Here is a 24,294-nt window from a genome sequence, read left to right on the forward strand (position 1 = left end):
TAATGATCTCTACTACCTGAAGAGCAATTTTATACTAATGACTTCCTTTTTTCAATAATTATATTTCCTTTCTGTTACTCTGTCAATAAATCTGTAATTTTAATATGAAATGTAGAATGTGAAAAAAGATTAAGTTGGAAAGGACTTCTACAGTCACCTAATTCAACTTCATGCTTAGAGCAGGACTAACTTAGACATTAGAACAGTTTGATGAGGACCTTGCGCAGTCAGGTTTTGAAGACCTTCCTGCTACAGTCCTGCTAATGCTGCCTTGTATTAAGTCAGCCTTCACTGCTGCAATGGTGAACTTCCAACTAACATTTATAATGCTGACAATCATGGCCTCTAGTAACTTCTTTGCAGATCTACTATCTAAATAGTCAATTCCTTTCCTACACCGCTGTATGGGACTATTCTGTCCTAGCTACAGGACTTTTCCATCATTTCTGTTCAATTTCGTGAGGCTTCTGTTATCAGTTGCTTGTCTAGGTACCTTGGAATGGCAGCCATGCCCATCAATGCATCAAGCACTATCCAGATTACTGTAATCCACTAGCATCCAATAGCATCCTGCTAGGTATGCTTTTGTCCAAGTTGTTGACTAAAATGCTAAGAATACCATCCCAAGTATCAAACCTAAAGGAACATTATTTAGACTCAGAACAGCTGACTACCACTTTTTTCCCCCACCCACTGGAAGGTATTCTATTCCAATAGTACTAGATATGGCATAATATAATAAACTGTTGTAGAATCACAAAAGGAAAGGATGGGAAGGAAGCTACTGGGTTAAGATAGTGAAAAAAAAAAAGAGGAAAAGATGCCTCAAGGATGGTTGAAACTGGGATCTGGCAGCTCTCACAGGGAAAGAACTGAGGTCATGAGGCAAGTTAAAGGTTTTAGCAGACATAATCAAGTAACAGATGCATATATGTTGGCACATGTACAAAATACATTATGTCTTGTTGTATCTTCGAACAGTTCATGTCTACTTCTTACAAGGAGAAACACTGAAGTTGTTTTTATAGAATGTTAATCCCAGAAGAGAAAGAATGTTAATCCAAAAGAAGATGAATTTTGCTATAAGTAATTTGAAAATCCTAATTTCATTCTGCCACTGTTGTTTGGTGTCTATCAAACTGAGGTCAGGACATTCTCACGGTAAATTCCAAACCTTCACTTTTTGTCCTCATAGCACTGTTGGCAAGATCCTGAAAGATCCCTACCGAATTGAAATGATGCTCTGCTGCGTGATTTTTGAGCCTGAAGTGTGAATTCCATAGTTTGCATGAACTACCTACATCTTTCTGCTGCCAGCTCTGCTCTTACATGCCAGGGCACATCAATCCCAACTAGCAACATCCTGAATATTAGTCTATGGTCTATTCTGAACTCAGCAAAAACACTGTACAAAAATACATGATGACTCCCCAGTATCCACAAAACTTCCTATTGGACTGAAAAGACAAAAATTTAATTGTCCAATTGCTGTCAAGGAAAAAATAAACAAACTCTACAGATATACAACGTAAGAGTAATAAACATTAACTTTTTTAGGATCATTAGGCTTCTGTTCCTCAATCATAAAAGACTAATAAACATTTCATCATCATAACATTTGTATAATTTTAAAAAAATTTGTTAATTACAAAGATTAAAACCCACTTTTGTTCCTTCCTTATTTATTCTGGAAAATATATTCCATTCCTAAAATATACTCAAGTGCTTACTTCTGCTGGTGACCTTAAGAGCTTAATACCTGCCCATACACAGCCTTAGTTCTGAATACTCATCCAAAGAAGATTTTAATTTTGGAAAATTATGTTTAAGAAGATAATGTTGCTCAACTAAAATGTTCTCTTGAGGGTAAAAGAAAATAAAGCAAAACAAAACCCATCAGTGAAAAATTTTCCTTAATGTCTGAACTGCTGACCAGTGTTACTGGTTACACTGTATTTGAAGAGATATGAACTTTTGCTTCAGCATGCTGACTGTCCCATACCACCAGAAGATCTAGCAGTACCTGCTTATTGACATTTGCAGCGTGAGATTTTTCACTGGGTTACTGAAGCAATTTTCCATTGACATGCTTTTCTGAATTTAGTTGATGCCAGCTCCAGGACGTAGAGAATAGTTGCAATGTTAGAGAAGTTTCTCCAAATAACAAAGATGCGAAGCTTATTAATTTTAATCTTTGAAGGATTATGCATGATATGATACAGTTATGATCATTAAAGTTTAAGACTGAAGGCAATAAAGTTTAATAAACCAAATTCCTGCTTTCTCAAGAAAAATGGATATAGAGGGATGATAAAAACCCATCTTCCTGTAACAACAAGATTCATATAGTAATCTACCAACATTTCCTCCTGAAAATAAAACAAATTCTACATGAGCTTCTGAAGCAAAATACTGTTCCTGAAATGATCTGTAAAATAGTACAAAAACAAAACAAAGTAAAATTGCATGGCTGTAGGAACCCAGAGTGCAGAGAATATTTCTCTGCCTGTTTTGAAGGGTTTTACCCCCTGGACAACACTGTTTTTGACCTCCGTCCTTGGAGAACACTGCCCACTATCTGGGAAGAATTAGAATCTACACTGGTGTAAACTAGGTGATAGAATACTACGTAAGATTGTCACAGGGTGAAAAATTTAGAGGTTTTGGGTTTGTTAATGTAGTAAATAGATAAAAGCAAAAAACATCAAAATGGAGGATTGTTGTTGTTCTCCAAACCTTCTTCTTCTTCTTCTACTACTTCATATTCTGCAGTAAAAGTAGTTTGGGATGATTGGACAAAGAATTCTGCAGTTCCTGGCTGTGTTACTAAATAATTGGCAGAAAAGTAAAAATAATGTACGTTTTTAGTAACCATTGGTTAATTTACCTTTAAAAGGCTGTGTAATCTTGATAATTCGGCTTTCTCCTGCATTCTCTGCTCTGTGCTGTGTCTGGGTCACGCTAGTGGCTCTATTTCTCTGATAAGACTTAACAAACAACTATCAAGAAGCAGCAAAGGCTGAGAGTCCCGTTTGTCTCTCAAACTCTTGGCAAGGACTTTAAAGACTCTCTCCCATCAGGAGAGGCTTAATTATGGTGCGGTCAGTGTCAATGGTCAATATACTAGGTTTGCAGACTCAAAAAATTTCAGGAAATTTAAACAGATGTCACAACATCTTGCTTAAATCAGTCTGCACAACACTGGACAATGTATTACTCGAGAAGAGTATTGGTAAGATAGGTATATATTTTTTGCAACTGAAAAGGTTGAGACAGTTCACCAACTGTCAGAATGGTAGTAGCAGGACAAAAAAATACCATATTAGGAGAAATATTTTAATGCAAATTTTTGGGCCACTTTTCCATGATTCTTTACTGCCTCCTTTTCATACTTCTAAATAGTATGTAATATTCTGGTCAGTTTGTTATTATTTTGAAAAACAGAACAGTTCTTCAACCTTGATGTTCTCTTAAATGTTAAGCAGCACCACAAGCCTCAAAAAGGATTTAATTAAATAAGCATTTTAGGATTGACTCTACCTATAAAAAAGCTTGAGCTTTAACAAGGAAACTGAAATATCCTCAGCTGTTCCTAAGTTCTGTTTATATTCTAGGCAGATTATAAAAGTATATGTATGACAGGTTTTTTCTCTAATTATAATATACAACAGAAGTATGCTGTTCTTGAGATTCTCTGAAAAGAATAATTTAACCAGTTTTATAATCACAAAATGAAGAACTGATGAGAGTTAAGTCGCCTATAAGTTTTAAAAACAAATTCAAAATGCTGTTGGTTTTTTTACACATTTTCTTTTGCACTTTTGGAAGAGAGAGAAGGTGACTTTATAACTCTATTCATTTCATTAAAGGGGCATGTATTTCACATGAAGTAACAAAAATTCCTACCTTGATGGACTGACTGTAAGGTCCTATGCTGGCAGGGGCCCAGTGGGAAATGCTCTGTACATGCATGACCAGCTTTTCATCATGTACTACATCATCCGTTGCCATGTCATACTTATGTGCAAGGCAGTCAATGCAAAACAGCACTCCATCAGGTAACAGCGTTTCCACACATACTCTGAAAACACGTGATAATTATTTTTTTCAAACAGAAGTTTGCTTGCACCGACTTTCAACATTTATTTTCTGGGGTTTTTTTGTCTGGACACTATCTTAGGAAATTTTGCCAGGATCATATGGCTAAAGTTAGGGTATCGCAATAACCTGCTAGCATTAACACTGTTATCTCTTCAAAGACACTGCTGGCTCACAGCTTCTTGTCCACCAGGACTCCCAGGTCCTTTGCAGAGCTGCTTCCCAGCACTTCAGTCTCCAGCCTGTGCTGGTCCATAGGGTTATTCCTCCCCAGGTGCAGGACCTTGCACTTGCCTTTGCTGAATTTCAGAAGGATCTTCTCTGCCCATCTCTCCGCTCTGTAGAGGTTCTTCTGCAGGGCTGCACAGCCCTCTGGGGTATCAGCCACTCCTCCCAGCTTGGTGTCACCTGTGAACTTGCTGAGGAGGGATCTGCACCTTCATCCAAGTCATTGATGAATAAATTAAACAATACTGGGCCAAATATTGAACCTTGGGGCACACTGTTAGTGACAGGTCTCCAACTAGAACCTGTGCCCCTCATTGTAACCCTCTGGGATCTGCCATTCAGGCAGTTCTCAATCCACCTCTGTCCACTCATCCAGTCCACACTTCCTGAGTTTGCCTATGTGAGAGACAGTGTCAAAGTTTTCCAAAAAGGAGCAGCTTACAGTTCCTTCACAACCTTCTCACAGGTTATCTGTAATACTAGCATATTTTTCTGCTATACTTTAAGTTGCATGACAGATACACTAATATGACAGGACTCAAAATCTACTTAAGCATTCATTTATAAAGTTCACTTTTGTTTCCTCCAAGGAAGACTGAGTGCCTTGATGAACAGACAGACGTGTGTTGCACGTGGCCAGTTAAAAAGCAGGGGGGTTGAGGGTCTATGTGGGGAAATCAACATTTCAAATCCTGAAAAATAATTATATTTGCAGTCCATGCATAAAAAAGTAATTTAGCTCCCAGCAGGAATCCAACAAAAAATTACTTGTTCTCTTTACATATCATGTAACATAGCTTTATAAAATTCTTCTCATCTTGCTTATTTCTTCTAAGAAAACTACTTTTCTCCCCACCTCTCACATGTAAATATAGTAGTTTTTCCTCATTACCATCATCATAAGCATGGATGAATGGATTTTCTGCTTGGGCTGGTAAATTTTCAAGACAATTTTGCAAATTTATTGCAGATCTACACCCAAGTCAGTGCTTCCAGCATACTGCTTTTGAGAACTTCCACAACCAGGCCTCTGTACATAATGCAGTGATGCAACCATGCAAACTGCTGTATAATATTTCTTTGGGGCAAAATGCAACATAAACAAATATGCAACAAACTGTGGAAAGGGGCCTGAAGATCCTGGTCAATGGCAAGTTGAATATGATTCATCAGTGCCCTGGCAGCCAGGAGGGCCAACACTGTCGTGGGGTTCATCAGGCACAGCATCCCCAGCCAGGCAAGGGAGGGGATTGTCCTGCTCTGCTCTGCACTGGGGCGGCCTCACCTCAAGTGCTGGGGGCAGTTTTGGGTGCCACAATATAAGATATAAAGCATTAAAGAAAGAGAGTCCAACGGAGGGCCATGAGGATGGTGAAGGGCCTGGAGGGGAAGCCATATGAGGAGCAGCTGAGGTCACTTGGTCTGTTCAGCCTGGAGAAGACTGAGGGGAGACCTCACTGCAGTTACAGCTTCCTCTTGAGGGGAAGAGGAGGGGCAGGCACTGATCTCTTCACTCTGGTGACCAGTGACAGGACCTAAGGGAGTGGCCTGAAGTTGTGTCAGGGGAGGTTTAGCTTGGATATTAGGGAAAGGTTCTTCACCGAGAGGGTGTTTGGGCACTGGAAGAGGCTCTCCAGGGCAGTGGTCACATCACCAGCCTGACAGAGTTCAAGAAGCATTTGGACAATGCTCTCAGGCACAGGGTGTGACTCTCAACGTGTCCTGTGCAGGGCCACAAGCTAGACTTTGATGATCCTTGTGGGTCCCTTCCTACTCAGGATATTCTATGATGCTCTGAAAACTGTTTGCTCCATAAAAATAAAACTAAAAAAACATTTTTCCACAACTTTCTAATCTTTCCACCTTGTTATCTTACTGACGGAAGGCTATGTAGCTGGCTATGTGAATGTGGAGGCCTAAAACATGCAGGCATAAGAAATGAAAGATAAATCAGGAGAAGTTGAGTATTACAAAGAGAACCTAAGACATATAGAAATGGAGAATAATTTTGTGTAGCTTATAACTGGGATTAGATCCCTCCTCTGAAGGCACACACAGCCGACACTCCCATTTCTCTGTGATTTAATAATCCTGGTCTACAGTCACCATCTCAAAGAAACTTCTCTCTGCTTTCTTTGGCTCTGACACCCAGGCAGTGTAGTGGAATGTCAGTCTATGATGATTATCTTTACAATGTCTTTGAACTATTTGTCTTGCTACACTTAATATTCACACGCCTCTATTACACTTCATATTCTGTAATAAGAGCATAAAATACAGTATTTTTCATTAGAAAATTGCTGAACAGTTGGTTTTAAAAATATGAAGAAGACAAGAGGTATGACCACAGGGTTGACCCTGCTTTCAGAGCAGGGTTGGACTAGATGACCTCCAGAGGTCCCTTACAACCTGTATTAACCTATGAGTCAAGTGAAATTTTTCAAGCTATATCAGTTCTGCATTCTCAGCATATTATCTCAGATGCATAAAAAATTACTGAAAGAAATTACAAATTACTGTAAAAAGAAATAAGCCATTTTGATGAATGCAATAAAAAATACAAAAAAAATTAGTTTTAACGCACAATTTAAAAAAAAAACACAACTCATGGGCTAGGTGTTTTTTATCACACCCAAACAACACCGGAATCACATACTGCCCACCCAAACCACCAAGCAGTTTCATTGTATCAGATGTAGACTTGGATGCAACATAGAAGATTCTGTAAAACAGATATTGAAAAAACTATGCTTTGTGGATCTATGAATAAAAGTGTTATTATCAGTATAATTTCTTTTCATACTTGAATTCTTACTGAACATGGAAGTGCAGCTAAGCTATCCATTAACTGTGATTATCTGAGGGAAACACAAACATTAAGAACAACTACATTGGATCGAGCCAAAGATCTATCTAATCCAGCATTTGTCTTCAACCAGAGCCAAGTGCATATAGGCAGGGGAAGAAAAGAAACAGCCTAAATATGTATTAGTACAGTTTTGAAATAACTGTCAGTATCTCATGATGTGAATCTCAAGCAACTGCTCAGATAACAATTTTGCTTTTGTATTTAACAAAATAAATAGAACAAGGTGAGTTTTATTTGTCAGAAAGACCTAGAAGGTTCCAGACCTCATCACTTTTAGGAAGACTTGATATTGGTAGTAAGGCTTCAGTAATGCTTTTGACACTTTTTCCTGTAACACACTCATAGAGAAGTTGTTGATGCATGGGCTGGATGTGCAGAGAGTGAGGTGGAGTAAAAACTGGCTGAACAGCCAGGCTCAGTGGGTGGGATCAGTGCCACAAAGTCTCACAGGTGAACAACCAGGAGCCTATACTGGGTCCACTCCTGTTCAACATCTTCATTCACAATCTGCATGATGGGGCAGAGTGTATCCTTGGCAAGTTGCCATCCACATGGATATTCACAGGATGAAGAAACAGGCACACAGGAACTTCATGAAGTTCAGCAAGGAGAAGCTGCAAGTCCTACACCTGGGGAAGGAACAAACCCAAGGTCCACTATATTCTGTGGGCTCAAAAGCAGCTTTACAGAGAAGGACTGGAGGTTCCTGATGGATACCAGCTTGAACATGAGCCAACAATGTGCCCTTGTGGCAAAGAGGGTTGCATTCAGAGAATCACTGCCAACAGGTCAAGGGATGCAAACAAAAAAGAAAAGCAAATAAAATCCCAGCAATACAAACAGCTGTCAGTTCAATCAAGTCAAAAAGAACTAAGACTTGCAAACCATTTATTATCCTTCTGTAAGTCCATATCAGGGGGCATTTGTAAACCCTATGGCATATATTAAAGCAGGAATTTCTAACCCTAGTGTTTTGGACATGAGCAGCTGTGATGTTAATACTCCAAAAGGCAAAAAAAGTCATCTTCTGTGATTCACAAACATTTGGTAAGATGCTTCACATATATGGAAACAATAATTCAGTGTATTACAGTGCATCATAAATATACTATAGCAGTAGTCTAATCCTACCTTGCTGGTGGACACAAACCAAGTTCTGTCCCATAAACTGAGTTTATAACACTGAAATCTTTCATGCTCTTCATATATAGATGAACCAAAATAATATCCTTCAGTTTCAATCCCTCTGAAGTCAAATTAGCTGCAGGATAAAAAAAATATAGCTGTTAAAGACAGAGTATTTTAAATGTCTGTAGAAAGACAGCATAGGCATCCTGGTTTTGTTCAGCAAAACCAACTGGTAATAACCTAACTGTTGTCTAAACATGACTGAAGATTTTGCTATATACTACCTTTCCCCACTTAATACCTATTTTTTTCATTACATTCTTTCTCATATTAGTTTTCCAAATAGAAGCAGACTACAAAATAAATTTTATCCACTCTGAGCAGCAGTGAATTCTTGCCCCATGAAAACACATCATGCATTCATGCATGTAGATATGTTACAGTCCAAATTACTTGTATCCATAAGTTTGATTACCTTGTGGGGGGCTTGGGGTGGGGTGCTCATTCTATGACAGATAGTAATCTACAAAGGACTTTGAATCGCAAAAATACAGAGCTGGAAAGGACAATAGCAGTCTTAAAGGAAAAGATCAAGTACTTATACACTATTCCAGAGGGATGCTTGTCTAAGCTGTTTTTAAAAACTCTCACTGCAATAATAATCTCTGCATAAACAGTTATAAATGGCAAGACAGACAATAGGAAACAGAAGTGGCCATAGGAGAAATGAAGGAAAGATGAGAGCAGAGGAAAGCTCAAGCAGACAGCTAAAGAAGAGATACTGAGAAGTCAAGATCTTCTGAATGTGTGTGCATAGAATATTCCAGTCACAGAGCTCAGAGAGAATGTATTACTCTTACATAGTCAATCACATAACAAGACATGTGATCAGCTCTGCAGCATGTCTCTTTTGTAGCTTATGAGCAATAGAAATTATTCGAAGACAAAATCTTCTCTGTATATAGAACATATATAATAGGAGAGTACTCTGCGACCTAATTTAAGTAAGACATATAAAGCTCTTCTCAGTGTAATTTTGGGGATCTTGTCCTTTAATGTTACAGTGTGTACATGTATGTACTTATATATTTGTTTTCCAGTTGAGAAGTACAAAGGTATATAGACAATCTCTGAAGGTTGTTGCCTTAGTGAGAAACATAGTTTTTGCGTAAAACTTTTCAGTGCTTTCAAAGACAGTTAAGGATTTTGCACAATTTCATAAAGATTAGTTTGGTCACACCAATACTGAATTTTGTTCTAAATGTCTTAGCTTTACTTAGTCATACTGCCAATAACAATGGCAATATGAAGAGGGGAACTCTCACTTAGAGAAAAAAAAGCGTGCACAAGTGATATAAGACGTTATATAGCAGTTGACATAGAACTTCTATGAAATCACAATACATGTCCAGAAATATTAGCTGATAAATTAGCAAGCAATGGCAATTCTGTATGGAAATAGAAATGTATTTGAAAGCTACCTGATAGCAATCACTAGGTCAGTACCAGCTGTTACATCATCAGTTATGGAGGAAACAAGAACAATTCTCAAATTTCCAGCCAGCACTTTAGTCAAGAAGAAAGGCCTGCAGTTAAAAGTTCTGTAGCATTATATTAAATACTGGAGGGGGAAAAAAACCTCAACCAACTGATAACATACGTCTGCACACACAGACATCTCTACGCTAAATTTAAAATATATGAGCCAACAAACTAACTGTAATTTGTGGACAGAGTAAGCTAAATGCAGTGATTTGGGTAAATTCATAATTTCTACCTCTACTTAAAAAAAAATTTCCTAAGTAAAAGTACTATCCCTTTTTCCCCTGCATGAATTAGAGGAACAATGCTAAGTAACTTTCCTCCCATTTACAATCAAAATAAAATTGACTCCCAAAGCACTCTCTCTAGTAGAAAAGCATGCATGACGAATGGGTAAGCAGCCCACCAAAGCTCTTCACAACTTCTGTTTTTCAGGGAAAGACTCTTTCATGGCCTATCTCCTGGATATACAGGGAAACCTTACAGCCTTTCTGTTGAAGTTCAAGCAATTCATGGTTTGTAATCATTTATAGAATATGATCAGGTGAGACTCACCCTTACTTAGCAGAACTGCCCCAAAAGGTTACACTGACTGAAATACAGCTTTTTGATTGATTTTGGTTGGCTGGTTTTTACTTTGTTGGGGGGTTTTTTGTTTGTTTTCTATTAAGGGGTTATCCAGAATCCCTAGCTGAGCACCACAAAATACAGTACCCAAACTGTCTACAGGAAGTGGCATTTAAGAACTTTAGACTAAGTTTTAACGTAATAAAAATCCACAGTTTCCTTCAAGCTTATAAAACTTTGCCATGGTACAACTACACTAGAGCTGCTTTATATTATATAAAGCACAGTGATCTTTGTCATCTTCCAATCATATCTAAAAAACGTTTAATATGAGAGTTTAAGAAAATAAATGTATAAACAGCAATATACTTCATTCCCTCCCATTCTTGGCTTCACAGAATTCCACCCATTCTACTGAATGTTTCATAGCATCTAGTAATAAATTTTCATTTCCAAATCCTTTTCTCAGCACCCATTCACTTTAGAGGCGATTAAATCAGTTAACCCAGCAAAAAAGTTTGAAAGTACTGTGCTTATTCCATTCTCACCCCAGTGAAGCTGAACTGCTGTATAGATTCTAAATATGCTTTCAGAAAAAGCCTGGTGCTCATTTGCAGATTAAGTTCTCAGAAACAAATTGTTTCTTTTGTCGTGACAGAACCATAATTCATTCAGTTTCCACACCCACATCCAAAAAGAGAATAACTAAAAGAAACACGAGAACTGATATTTTCTGCAAAGGATCAGAAAATTAGTTTTTTTTTTCCTTAACATCGTACAGGTAATGCAAGTAATCTGCTGAAAGCAATAGGCTACTGCACTAGTCAGACACAACCTTTTCTGGCAGATGCTAAGGCAAAATTACATAATGTTTGTACAAGCAAACTTCCATTCAAATATAATGAGAAAAAAATAAAAGACTGAACAACCCTCTTGCTTCACTTTATAGATTATGTGCAGATTTACACTGAAATCTATTGCCTTTTTTAGTAGAAGTCTGATCATCTCCACCTTGCTGATTTCCAACCAATCAAAAACTAGCTTAATGACCTTTTACCAAGTATAACTTTGCTTCTGAAAAAAATTCTAGGGTTTCTTTATCATCCTCAGCTGCACATGCAAAAAAATAAGCTATGATAGGACAATATCTCATGCAAATTCATAAACAAGAATATGAGTTTACCCATTTAGATACTTAAAATTATTTCCATTTTTGTGAATGAGAAGAAGCCTGTACAAACATACTTTACTTAAACTTCAGAAGAAAAAACACAAAACCAAAACATGAACACTTTATTTTGTATGTCAAAATCTTGTAAGGAATCTGGATTTCATGATTGCCAAGATAGCAATTTTGCCTTTACATTAGGAATATAAATGAGATTTACTGCTACTGACCTAATCCTAGATGCCAAAATGTACAACAGCTTTCTAGAAAACTTAATTTAAAATTATGGAAGCTACAAAAGTGTTTTAGCAAGTGGACAGCATCTGTAGCACACATACATACTCACACACAGTATATATTTCAAGAATGCTATTAAGTGAGCAAGTACTGTGGAAATACTGTTTTAACAGTGATATGAGCACCATCCTGGCTTTCCAGGGTCTGCAAAGCCAGTCAAATTACATGTTAAATATTAAAGCTGGCAGTCTTGGTATCGAAGACTCCAATCAAATGCAAAATAAGATGGCAAACCAACATAACACCACACGATAATACAGATTCCTCCTTAAGACCATATTAGAAACACAGTGAATGACAGCAGATAATGTATTAACTGAATAAAGCACCTCTGAGAGAAGAAAATGCTTCCCGTGCTGCATCTTGAGCATTTTTATCCTTTGATGGAAGGAAGTGGGCAGTGATACCTGAAAACCACTGGTAACCACTCAGGGATTTTCCTGAATTTTCAAATGTTTTAGCTATCGGAAATGAAGAACAGAACTATGATTATAATATGAAAGGTTTCAGATTAACCAATGATACATTTTAAATTGTTTAAAGAAGAAAAACTTTGACAGAAAAGAAAACCACAAACTGTAAAAACGTATTCAAAAATATTTACAAACAGATATAAAAGTATGTGTTCTGGTAGCAAAGCTCCCAAATGCTAGTTGACAAATCCTCCTCCAATGCTGCCTTCACAAAATATGCATGCAAGTAGCATGTCAGCTGAGAATTTCAGTACTTTTTTTCCTCCTTTCCATTTTTGCTGACCTTTTATCGTTTCTTGACCTGTTTGGTTACAGACTTGGCATAAGATGTGACACTGAAAAGCCAAAATTTTCAAAAGTATTCAAATGACATAGAAACAGATTTTCAAACTTGTATACCAAATTTTACTGGAAGTTAGGTGCTTAACCTGGTTCTGATAATCTTTGCAAATGCATAACATGTTTAGAGATTTTTAAAGCCCACCAGGCACTTATCCATATTCAAGAAATACCAAATACCGAAGTACTATTCAATACCCAAACACCATTAGCTGTGAAACTTAGTTTTCAGGAACTTTACCCGTCTACGTATGTCATGTAACAGAAATGTGGTATTTCCAGGAGGAGGAAAAGGGAAAGGAAGAGGGAGAGAAAGAAAGAAAAAAAAAAAAAAGTTATCTCCTGTAAACTACCTTGAAATGCTTCACTACTACAGATCTATTGCTTATTATCACAAAAACACATTCTAGTAGGATCTCTTTTTTCAGACAAATTACTACAGGTCAAGCACCTTTTTTTTCAGGAGTGCTTGTATAGTAATTAACATATTTCTCCTGGCATGAAATAGACAATAGTTTTTTCTAATTTTTTTTAAAACTGTGAAAAACTCACTGAAATCCAAAGAGTTATGTTTCAAAGTCTTCCAGATGATTGGAATATTTTTCTGTGGTTCATACTCTGCTGATGAAGGGAAAATATCGTCATCAGTGCAGCTTATCTCACAAGAACAGCTACTGACCACAAAAGTACCTGAAGATTCTTCCTGCTTGAGACAAACATTATAAAATAAGCAAGTAAACAGCATGCCAAGCAGTATGAAATCAGCACATTTTATCATTCAAATACATATTTAAGTTACAAAAAATACTATAACTCAACAGGTGCATATCTTAGAACAATTCATGAAAGAATAGCATTAGGATTTCCCATTAGGTTGCAGAACTGGCAAAACATAATGTACTCCTGTTGACATATCAATTGGAAGAATAAAGCAGACTTAGTAACTAAGAAAGTAGATATGAAAAATGATGAGACCCAAGAATAAAGACAGAAAGAATACTATTATGAAGAAATGGTATCTCACAATTATATAGAAGACAACTATGTTTTCAAAAAAATAGTACAAGCTAAGTGAACAAAGGAACAAAAGCAAAAAATAATAATTTTATAATTAACACAGTCATTAAATACTTGAAATAGAGCAAAAGGTTAATAAGAAAGTTTTTAAACTTTTTGGAACAATGAATGAAGGCAGTCCATGTAAAAAAAAAAACCTCTTTCTATTATCTCACAAAGACTGTCCTTTCCACCAAATACTTTGGTGTGAGTTAACAGAAAAATGCATTTCCCAAGATCTATATATTGAAGTCATTTCTTCACAAGAAGGAAGGAAAATCATTCTTCCTTTCTTACGACCAGGAAGAGAAAACTACCTGGTGTACCTTTTAAAGCAAAATACACAGGAAGAGTGCATACTAACCAGTCTTCAACAACTCTGTGCTCATTACATTTTCAACAATTCACATAATTACAGTATACATTTTTTGTTGGTTTGCCTTTTAATTTTAGAGCATTCAGAACCCTTACTCTCTTCCATCTGATTTTCCAATCAGCCTAATCTGCAGAGCATGTTGGCTTTTGGATCACTAGCCTGGGTAACACCACTTATCCATGTAAAAGTAATATGAATTATGACACAATTTACCTAGAAACCCTAATCAAACACCACTGCATGCTGTAATTCTATCAATTCTTCCCAAAGATCTCAAATTTCATGTGGTGTCTAAACTATGCATTTTACTGCAGTCTTCTTAAATACTAAATTCAGAAAAATTTTAAATCCAAATAAAGCAAGATAAAAAGTTGACAAAATATGAACCCTTTGGTAATCCTTAAATATGCATTAGAAACTGCTGAATATTCTTTTAGCTGTCAAATTTGTGTTCCATGAAAAATATAATTAAAAAAGAATATTAACATTATATAGCGAAGTAATTTTTATTGTATTTAGTTTTACTGTATTTTTTTCTTTCCTTTGGAAAATAAAACATATCTTTTTGCAATTTTATAGTTTTCTCTTCATATTAACCACAAAAAAAGTCAGAAAAATATATGCAGAAGACTACAGTATGCATCAGAAATCTGTGATGTCTCAACTCTTACGTCAATATTTGACTTCACTGTAGTGAAAAAGGATCCAGTTAAGTTAAAGCAGTGCATTTCGAAATTTTAAGGAAAGGCTAAATTACAAGAAAGTGAGAGAATCACCTGTGAGAGGAAACACATTTCTGTTGACTCTAAAAGAGCTCACATGTAGTTTTATAAGCACTGTAAACACTAAATCTATTCTGTAAGAGGGGCTGATGTTCTTTGATTGGACCTCATTTTATTCACTCCTCCAAGAAAGACATGAAAGTCAAGGCAATAATCTACTTTACATGCATCAATTGTATATCAGAGGTTAAAAGAAGTCAAGAAAATGTAACATAATAGCCCAGACAAAAACTGCAATTTAGCATAAACATGACATGCATTCCAACATTACAATAGACAAGCATCCAGCAGCATCTGTACCATTTCCCACTCCTTGAACTACAGCTTTGACTACTGCCATCAGTGGGTGCATTTTGCCATTACCCAGAGGGATGCCTGATAGCCCCTGAGCTTTCAGGTATGACTTAAAAAATAAAGAAGCAGAAAGACAAATCTGTAATTGAAAAAGATCTCAAGATGGTTTAAGCTACAAGAACCAAGAAAATTAAATTATTTTTAAAGTTTCTAATTTTTTTATCTACAAGATAGCACTTCATGGAAAAATACAGACTGTATAGCAGCATCAAGTGCTAGAAGCGCTTGCTTCTTGCAAATTGTTGTTTTACTACATTAATTATTTTCACTGAGTAATTCGTAACATTTACCATGAAACAATCAATTTGCATTGTAGCACAGACATTCAGGGGAGTTCTAATGTAACACATGCAGAGTTTGCACCTCTTGGTCCTACCTCTCAAGAAAGCATGCACAGACATGGTGATGTAAATTATATCACTACAGGACTGCTTTGGGTGTTGTTTTTACATCACCTGGATTTTAACTTCACTATGCCATAAAAATCCATCTGTAGAAAAAAAAAAGTTAACTGGAAAGGAAAAAGTTCCAGCTTGCCAGTTTTTCACTCACTTTTATTAAGCTTTACATAATCACCTTTGAAGAGATCTAGAGCTACAGATATCTTCCAAGGCTGCTTCTAAAGACCTGTAACTTCTCTCCATTCCCAACATGGAGGACCAAATTTATACGCTCTGCAAGTGAACGTGAAAAGAGCACCTATTCCATTTTTATGCCACCAGTTAAAATGCTTTCATCTATGTTTTTAAACATGACTTCTGCAAGATGTGCTTCATAAAAAAATCATGGGTACGTAGTGAGCCTCACAGACTCTACCAAAACTGCTTTGGCAAAACATAGAGAACTCCCCTGTAGATTTGTAATTTGTTAAATATCCCAAACTGATGGCACATGAAATTTTCATATCATCCACAGTCACATCCCTTTTTCCTAAATAAGTCCATACTTTATGAATAATTTAGCTTCTATTAATATTGCTTCACAGAGATAAATAAAATTATACATCTGTGTTTCCACACACACATAAAAACCTTGCAGTCAGTTGCAAAATTTTTGGGAATTATTGTGAAATGTCAGAAATCTCTTACAAGATGCAAAGTCTGTAAAAATAATTAGAGATGTCTGTTGATTTCAAAGGCTATGATACATCACAATGACCGATTCAAGGCTGACTCCCACAAGGCTCCAAAAACATTGATAATCAATCACTCTCCACAGCAGCACAGGTGCACGCTACAGCAGAAGTATTAGGTGTGGAACCTGGCACTCGAAGAACTACAGGCTCAATGCCAGCCTAAGTAGAGCTGCCAGACTCTGTTTAGTAGCTTTATTCAAATCCATACAAATGTCGGTCTTCCATTCCTCTCAACAGAGAAAGTAATCTAAGAAGCTAAAACTTATAGACTGCCACAAACAGAGTAACTTTTCCTGAAAAATATTCTCATCACTTTAAAAAGAAAAAATCAAGCTTGCTATAATGACATTTTAATTAAATCTTACAGAACCTATTTTATCACATAACATTTTCATGTTACTTCACAGAAGCAATATATTTTCCCATTTGTTACACAGTTTCTCCCACACCCACTGTACATTGTGATACCAACCTAATTTTGGATCAGAGCCTGCATGCATGCATACACTTAACTATATTCACATAACTCATGTCATTGATGCAAGTGCGCTCAGAATGAAGTTAAGCAAATGCACGAGTGTTCCAAGATCCAAATTCTCCTGTTGAAAAAGCCTTGGAGCTAGGACTTTGACTGATATAGCTGAAATTCCATGCAGTGGTCTTTTACGAAAACAACAGATTGCCTTTTTAAAAAGCTTACATTCTCTGCTACAGAAACTGGTATAAAAACCTATCACAACACAATTCTAAAACTGATAACTCTCCCACTGAGCAGCAATGAGAATATAGTGGAGCAGTGAGCTCAGAAGACAAAAGATTATGATAATCTCTTTATTCTTTGTGATGTACCTTGATAATAGAACTCCTTGAAATAAATATAATGAGAGAGATCACATGCATCTTGCATTATTTTGAGTACAATATACAGACTCATAGGAAAGAAAGTCCTTTACTCCAAAATACTTTCAAATAAAGTATCTTCATTATGAAAAGAGAACTAAAAACTATCTTTTCTCAGAGAACTGGACTCAATCTGCAATCAAAAAGGGTAGGAAAGAAAACCCTTTATTTATAATCTTAATGTTTGAAATAAATCAGTGCACAAAAACGTTTTGTGGTATTTGTTATCAAGTCTTGAAAACAAAACTACAAGCATTATCTATATTCTTATGATGCGGAAGGGAAACTGAAGGTTGCCTAGGAGCAGTATTGTTCAGTGATGACAAAGTGTTCAAAAAATGCTACCCGCAATGCCACCAACAAAACATGTTTTGCAACTTGAAATTCTTTCCTATTTTCCCTGACATCACTGACAAAGTCTAATTCTACAGCTAAAGTTCTAAATGTAGAGTAACTAAAATAATTAGTAAGGAACTGGACAGACATAGGCTACAATAATAAATCATACACAACCTAGAGGATCGCACGCCTTTAGTACACATGGCACACAAATATCTCCCAAAAACCTTTTCTAAATGTGCAAGTGTACAAGTTAGAGAACTCTGCAGGTGTTTTTAAAATCATCTCCAAAACGACCTGTACAATAGATCTCCTGCAACTTAATGAGGCAAAATGCTTGCACTTCTGACACATGTTCCAGCCACAAAGTCAAGATCTTTTACACACAAGAAAACACAGTATCAGTTTATGATAGGTAATATAATGCAATGGTCTATTACAAGAAAAAGCAGCAGCAGGCAGGATTCCTGTATCTCTTACAGGCAAATGGGCTCCTTTCTTCTGCAAAGTGTAGAAAGAAAACTACATGGTTGCCACTAATTCTGGACTATTCAAACTTAAGGGGCTGCAGTTTCACATCGTGCATTATTTGATATGTGTGTGCCCCTACTCACTGGAAATCGGAAACAAAGTATCCATTATTAAATATGGGAAAGAGCAAATGTGAAAGCATGAACAACAGCTAGTATGTTCCCTACTGTCATCAGAAGTATGTTCCCATCAGCAGAAACTCCAACAGCTTCAATTTCTGTTTCTGATCTTTACAAAGCCAACACAATAAAGTAACAGAATACAGCAGCAAATAAAAGATTTTGCAAGTTTGTTGTGCTGACAAAGTAAAAAACATAGTTTCACAGTTGTATTTTTTGTAATTGAAAATACTCAGAATTTAATTTTTATTGAGTACAAAAGCCAATACACCTAATTCAAAGATTCTAGAATATGCTTGAGAAATTGTCTGCCAGAAAAAAAACCCCATTCTACATTTTAAATGCATGAAGTGACTATCTTGGCAAAGTAAAATACTGATGAAACTAGGTATCTATATTATGGTGGTGGCCTTGTTTTTTACCCTGAAGAGGCATTCCCAAATTTTGAGCATTAGTGTTTTATTTCCAGTATTATTTATTCTTAATGTTTTTTGTAAAATGCCTACAAAAATTGTTTACCAAATTTTTAATAGCTTTAATAATAAAATATTATATTTATTTATCTCTTTAGCCTTCCCTGCATCACTATTTATGAAAGAAAAGTGGGTGTGTTTAAAAAAAGCTTCAATTGTTACGCAAAAAACATCTTGAAGTTGCACAGAAATATATTAAACCAGAACAGTGAGTACAATGTTATGTTCCCCTAGGCACAAGGGCTCATTTTGCTGCCAGAAACAATCTAAACCAAATTTCTTGGCATGCTTTGTAGTCAAACATGAAGAGATTAAGCTAAAGAAAATGCATTATAGAGGAGGAAAGACAGCAGAGACTAAGGTGCACTAGCTATAATTGCAAAATGATTTTAAAAGTAAATTCAAAGAATGTAAAATTAACACCTGTGGCAAATAACAAAGATAAAATGAATATACAATACAGTTAAAAATATATTTATCTCACAGCAGAAATGATAACAAAACTGATGTCATAAAACTTATTAGAATTACACTTCACTGTGGAGTCTATTAGTATTTTCTATAAAGTGCTTACAAAAGTGGCTACTTTTACACATTGTTCATAATGGTGTATTATTTTTCCCAATTTTCAGTAATCCCTTGAAAGCCTCAAACTAAAATTAGTTCTCCTTCTGAAGCAGTTTTTTCCTGCAGTACTTTATTATTATAGGATTGGCTTTTAAGTGCTGAATACTTACTCATACTTACATTTTTCTGCAGGCTTATAAGCACCAAATAGTGAGCAAAAATACAATACTACAGGCATATCAATCTTGAAGGCATGTCTTTATCATTATGCAGTTAAATGATGCTAAACAGTCATGGTCTGAAAGACTGACTGGTTCTCCATATTTATAACTTCCCAAAAACTTAGCTTATTTTATCATTACATAACCTATAGCCAAAAGATATTAATGCTTTTCCTCATGAGACAATCACTGCAAAAATGAGACTATTTTCCTTTTAAATATACAATACATTTGTTTATATACCAAAATTCAGGGCAAGCTGCTGCAAACCTTATCCCTTGCAAAGTGTGACAGGTTTGTCTACAATGGATTGGAAATATGATTTACTACAACACTGCCTGAAACTGTGAGGCTTTAACCAAATCTAAAACATCTGCATAAGAAGGGGAAAAAAGCTACTGAACAGATAAAAGTAAAATCTTGATTCTTATATCAAATGTTATGCATTTTAATACGATTTTTTCCCTGATTTATGTAAAGCTTTGTGGTTTTCATTTTCCCTAGCCTGTCACATTGAAGTGATGTATGGTACATTTTAGCATCAAGTTTGCCATGAGCAATAAAGTCAGTGCCCCCAAAGAAATATTAATATATTATCAGTCTTCTCCACCATGCCACATTCCCAAATTTTCCTTTATTCAGCCTATTTGGTTTTGCTTCACATAGTTAGTTGATATCCTTTTCACAGTCTCCCACACAAATATTTAATGTTTTATTTTTGAAAGAAATCCAAAATTAGAAATTGACAGGATGAAATACAATTTACTTTCCAAGGCAAGATGAGGCCATCATGGAAGAAAAACATTGAGGTATTTTATCTGTTTGGAACAATAAAATTTAAAAAAAAAGGAGGGGGAAGAGGGGAAGGCATGATCTATTGAAAGACATGCAGGAAATGTTGCTTAAGAGACATGAAATGTGAAATACCAATATAATAACGTTCTGTAACAACCTCTCCACTTCTATCATCAAAGTGCAGAAAGACATAGGGAGAGCTATAAAAAGATGACTGCAACAATAAAAGAAAGATCATGAGGCACTCTCTTCAACAAAATACTAATACTTGTATAGGCTCGGGAAAAAAAATAATTTTAACTGTAAAATAGTAGAATGAAAAACAGAAAATAGATGACAAATACAAAGAAAAATATTTTCTGTTTTGACCTTAGTTCTGCTCACATGACAGTATGCAACATCTAAACCATCAGAGTTCCTATTCCTGTTCTGCTCTTTCTATAGAATCATAAGCCAATAGAATTAAACCCAATGAACTAACAATGATTCCTTTGAAATTTTTGATCAAGATAAATCTCCACATGATTCGATGTCCTTCATTATATGTATCTTTCATATGGAAGAAACCAAACTCCAGAACATTCAAAAAGTCAAGCACTTATAGGTTAGCAAGTTTTTAAATCATCCACTTTACATCAGAAACATCAAAAAGAGACGCCACCTCCCACTAAATCAATACTGTTCATACAATTTCCTAATACAGCTGTGTTCTACAGTGCAGCTGCTCTACACAGGTTACACACGTGCTTGACTGAACCACATTGGCCGAGCACCTTGAGGTTTCAAGATGAAAAATGCCACACAAATATCCTACCTCCATTCATTCACTTGACACAAGGAAGCATTTGTGTCCGGTCTTTCCTAAGTATAGTTCTGAAATTCAACTAAATACGTACACCATTATTTGAATGCAACACCCACATGAGAATATGTAGGGTCACTCCAAATTGTGACAAAACAACACAACTAGAAAGCATGCACACAGCCTTAAAGGAAAACTACACTTGCAGCCTACTTGCCTTATTTTCCAGGTGTAATTTTAAAAAATGAAGGTAGGCCACAGGTGCGAATGCATCTGCTGAATGCACAACCACCTCAGCTGAATCTCTGAAATACAAAATTTTTATCATCAAATAGTATAGTACATAATTTCATATAGAGACAACACTTAGTCACTGTATAACACAAGCTCACAGGTAGCTCCCTGAAAATCTATTAATTTCTTATCAATGTTTTCATATAAACTAAGAAAAAGTAGCTTGTTATATAAAATCATGTTGAACAATACCTTCAAGAATTTTCAATTTTCAAAAGGAATAAACTCTATTTCCTGCGTGAGCTGGCACAGGAGATGCAACAACAATCATAAAAGCACAGATGAAATGCAAAGAGTAAGCTTGTTCTCATTACCTCACCACCTGGGACCCCCGAAGCAGCGTTCAGGCAGGGCCACAAAAGAAGGGACACATGCACTGCAGAGACTTGGTCCATGCTAGAGCATCACCAAACTTGCTGGTCATCCCTGTATCTCCGGGATTTGCACAGGCGCAGTATCCCACTGTGCTTTGAGCTTTCCCGCAGCTGGGCAGGAATCTCTAGCTCGTTTGATAGGGCCCCTAAGAGTATCACAGGTCTATGTTATCTAAACACAGATGCTCTACTCATCCAACACACAAGGCCAAAAACAATTACTGCGATACATGTGTTTTTGACACCTCAGCTGCAAGTCACTTTAATGAGCGTGTTTACAATCCTCCTTGCCAATCTTCCACTATTTTCCCACACTTACAGACCAATACTAAGAGAATTAGCTAGCTGTAGTCTATGAAAGCATAAACTACACTGTGCTTTAGATCCCAGAGACTAATATGTCAATCTTTAATTTTCATCAACAGGAGATTTTTCAAAAGTCCATTGTTTTGTTTAACGTTCCATGGATTAGTTTTTGAAGTATTAAAAACTTACAGTCTTGCCCACTGAGAAATTGACTGATTCAACCATCTTGCATCTGATAGTGAAGACTACTAGACACAACTTTTTAATGCCAAATGTGTTGGTAACAATGTTAAACTTCCTGTGTGCTGATTCAAATTAGTTAATTTTAGTTTTCATTTTTACAGACACAATCTGTCACACTTTGATTCACAAGAGGCAGTATCTGTCATATCCATCTGCACAATTTTACTACTTAAGAAAAAGGTAGCTCTAAGAAACAAACATCAGAAGGTGAGAAACTCAAAGAAAACATAAGAGAAATTCAGATGCAGTACAAGAAAATCTGAAAATTGTTGCAAGTAAGGCTAAGGACACACAAAATTTTCCTGAAACCACAGTGCCCTTGTTACCTTCATAGCGTTCAGAGAGATGATATAGACAGATTTATAGTAATACCACATAAAACCAATGCAAACTCAAAGCAGTTGAAGCTTTGTCCAGATCCCAGCTCCTTAACAAAAGTGTAAAATTACCAGAAATATCTGTTCTATAAAATGTGTTTTGGGATTTAAAAATAACAAAACATCACACGATAATGATAAAAACCTTTAACATAAGAAGATCCACTTCCCTTTAAGCAAAATTTTAAAGTATTTTGATAAATATGCCTCAGTTTCATTCTTGAGACTAATTATTAAGATTCTTTATGATTAAAATATTGTTTATATTTAAGATAGAAGATACCTTATACATAGTTCCTTAATATTAAAATTATTCTTTTCAAATGACCATGGTGTCTTCTAATTCTAACAGAAATAGGTAGAAAATAAGTCTTTAGCAAGAGGAATAAATTAAAAATAATAAAAAGCAGACACCAAGACTCCACTAGTACCTTCTACCAGGGTATCCTCAGTGTCTGAGTACATTTTCAAAAAACATTTCATACTTATTGTTCAAGTCCTACATGGGGGAAATCTAGTACCTTTTAGTGATGGATTAACTACTCAAAACTAAATTAACAGAAAAGCTTATATCAGAAAGAGAAAACCAAAAATTTAGAGTTATTAAATGTGTCTGTTTAAAGAATACCTACTAAATGTAAAAAAAAAATTTAACTCCAAAGTAAAAAAGAAGCAGTCCTACTTGTATCCTGCATGTTCCAATTCACCAGTACAGCAGAGCAGATGCTAAGCTCATACCTATGTTAATGTTCAATAACTTTAGAAGTTTTGAGTACTTATTTGTTGTCCAAAAATTATTGCAAAGAGATCATAAGTATTTCTTCTCAGTATGAAGTGCAATCCTATGATATACAGCTAACATGTGGGTATTTGATGGAACCATAACAGATATGTTCAAGTTTAGTTTAAGATGCTAATATTTTTTAGGTGATGGGTAACAATAGGTTGATTATGCAATGCTGAAAATAGCATTAAAATATGTATAAAAATATATTTTCTGAAGTACTTCATTTACAGTCAGCCTCTCCAAACATATTATAACTGATAATATTTTCAGTCTTGTTCAATAGGAAATGCAAAAAAATAGGTGGAAAGCAGAGCAGTTCTGTTTATGTCCAGTGAGTCGCCAATTAAAAAAACTAATGAAGTCCTGAACTGGACATGTCATATCCAGCTTGGGAAATAGTAAAAAAACCCCAACCAATTCAAAACACAGGAAAAGCAGAGATTAAAATGAAAAACAGTGATTTGAAAGACCCCGAAAATTATCTAAGGCCATTTCACACTAAAAGCCTGAATTTTGAGTAGGAACTTGACTATATAAGATGATTCACGTTTGATTGTAGTGGAAACACAGGAATTTTGTTAAGGAAATTTTCAGAAGACTGAAAAAAATGAAGAATAGTTGAAAAACTGTCTTAATCAGCTATTTGCTTTGAAATCAAAATCATCTGAAGTCTCAAGACATCTAGAAAATATCCAATCATTTTAAAACACCCTGTAACACTTTCACAGGACAAATATATCAAGTTAGAACAAGT

At 35.7% G+C, this 24,294-nt stretch overlaps 1 protein-coding gene across 5 annotated transcripts in view; it reads right to left on the bottom strand.

Moving 5' to 3' along the window:
- Positions 1-3,840: 3,840 nt before the first annotated feature.
- The window catches only part of LOC121672768 (diphthine--ammonia ligase-like), a 90,867-nt gene continuing 70,413 nt past the window's right edge, over positions 3,841-24,294 (bottom strand). Inside the window, exons 8-12 of one of the 5 annotated variants that reach the window (XM_042045591.1) lie at positions 21,377-21,464; positions 13,262-13,415; positions 12,227-12,358; positions 8,327-8,456; positions 3,841-4,081 (exon numbers count right to left, since the gene is read on the bottom strand). In XM_042045591.1, coding sequence (XP_041901525.1) covers positions 3,856-4,081; positions 8,327-8,456; positions 12,227-12,358; positions 13,262-13,415; positions 21,377-21,464 — 730 coding nt within the window. In that variant the 3' untranslated portion in view covers positions 3,841-3,855. Of the gene's footprint in view, positions 4,082-8,326; positions 8,457-12,226; positions 12,359-13,261; positions 13,416-21,376; positions 21,465-24,294 lie in introns of those variants that run through there. The other 4 variants (XM_042045590.1, XM_042045588.1, XM_042045589.1 and 1 more) reach the window with 4 other exon arrangements.

This window comes from Corvus kubaryi, unplaced genomic scaffold (assembly GCF_017639235.1).
Source record: "Corvus kubaryi isolate FWS band 111438036 unplaced genomic scaffold, C.kubaryi_AGA036_p1.0 64948, whole genome shotgun sequence".
In the NCBI taxonomy this organism is placed as follows: domain Eukaryota; kingdom Metazoa; phylum Chordata; class Aves; order Passeriformes; family Corvidae; genus Corvus; species Corvus kubaryi.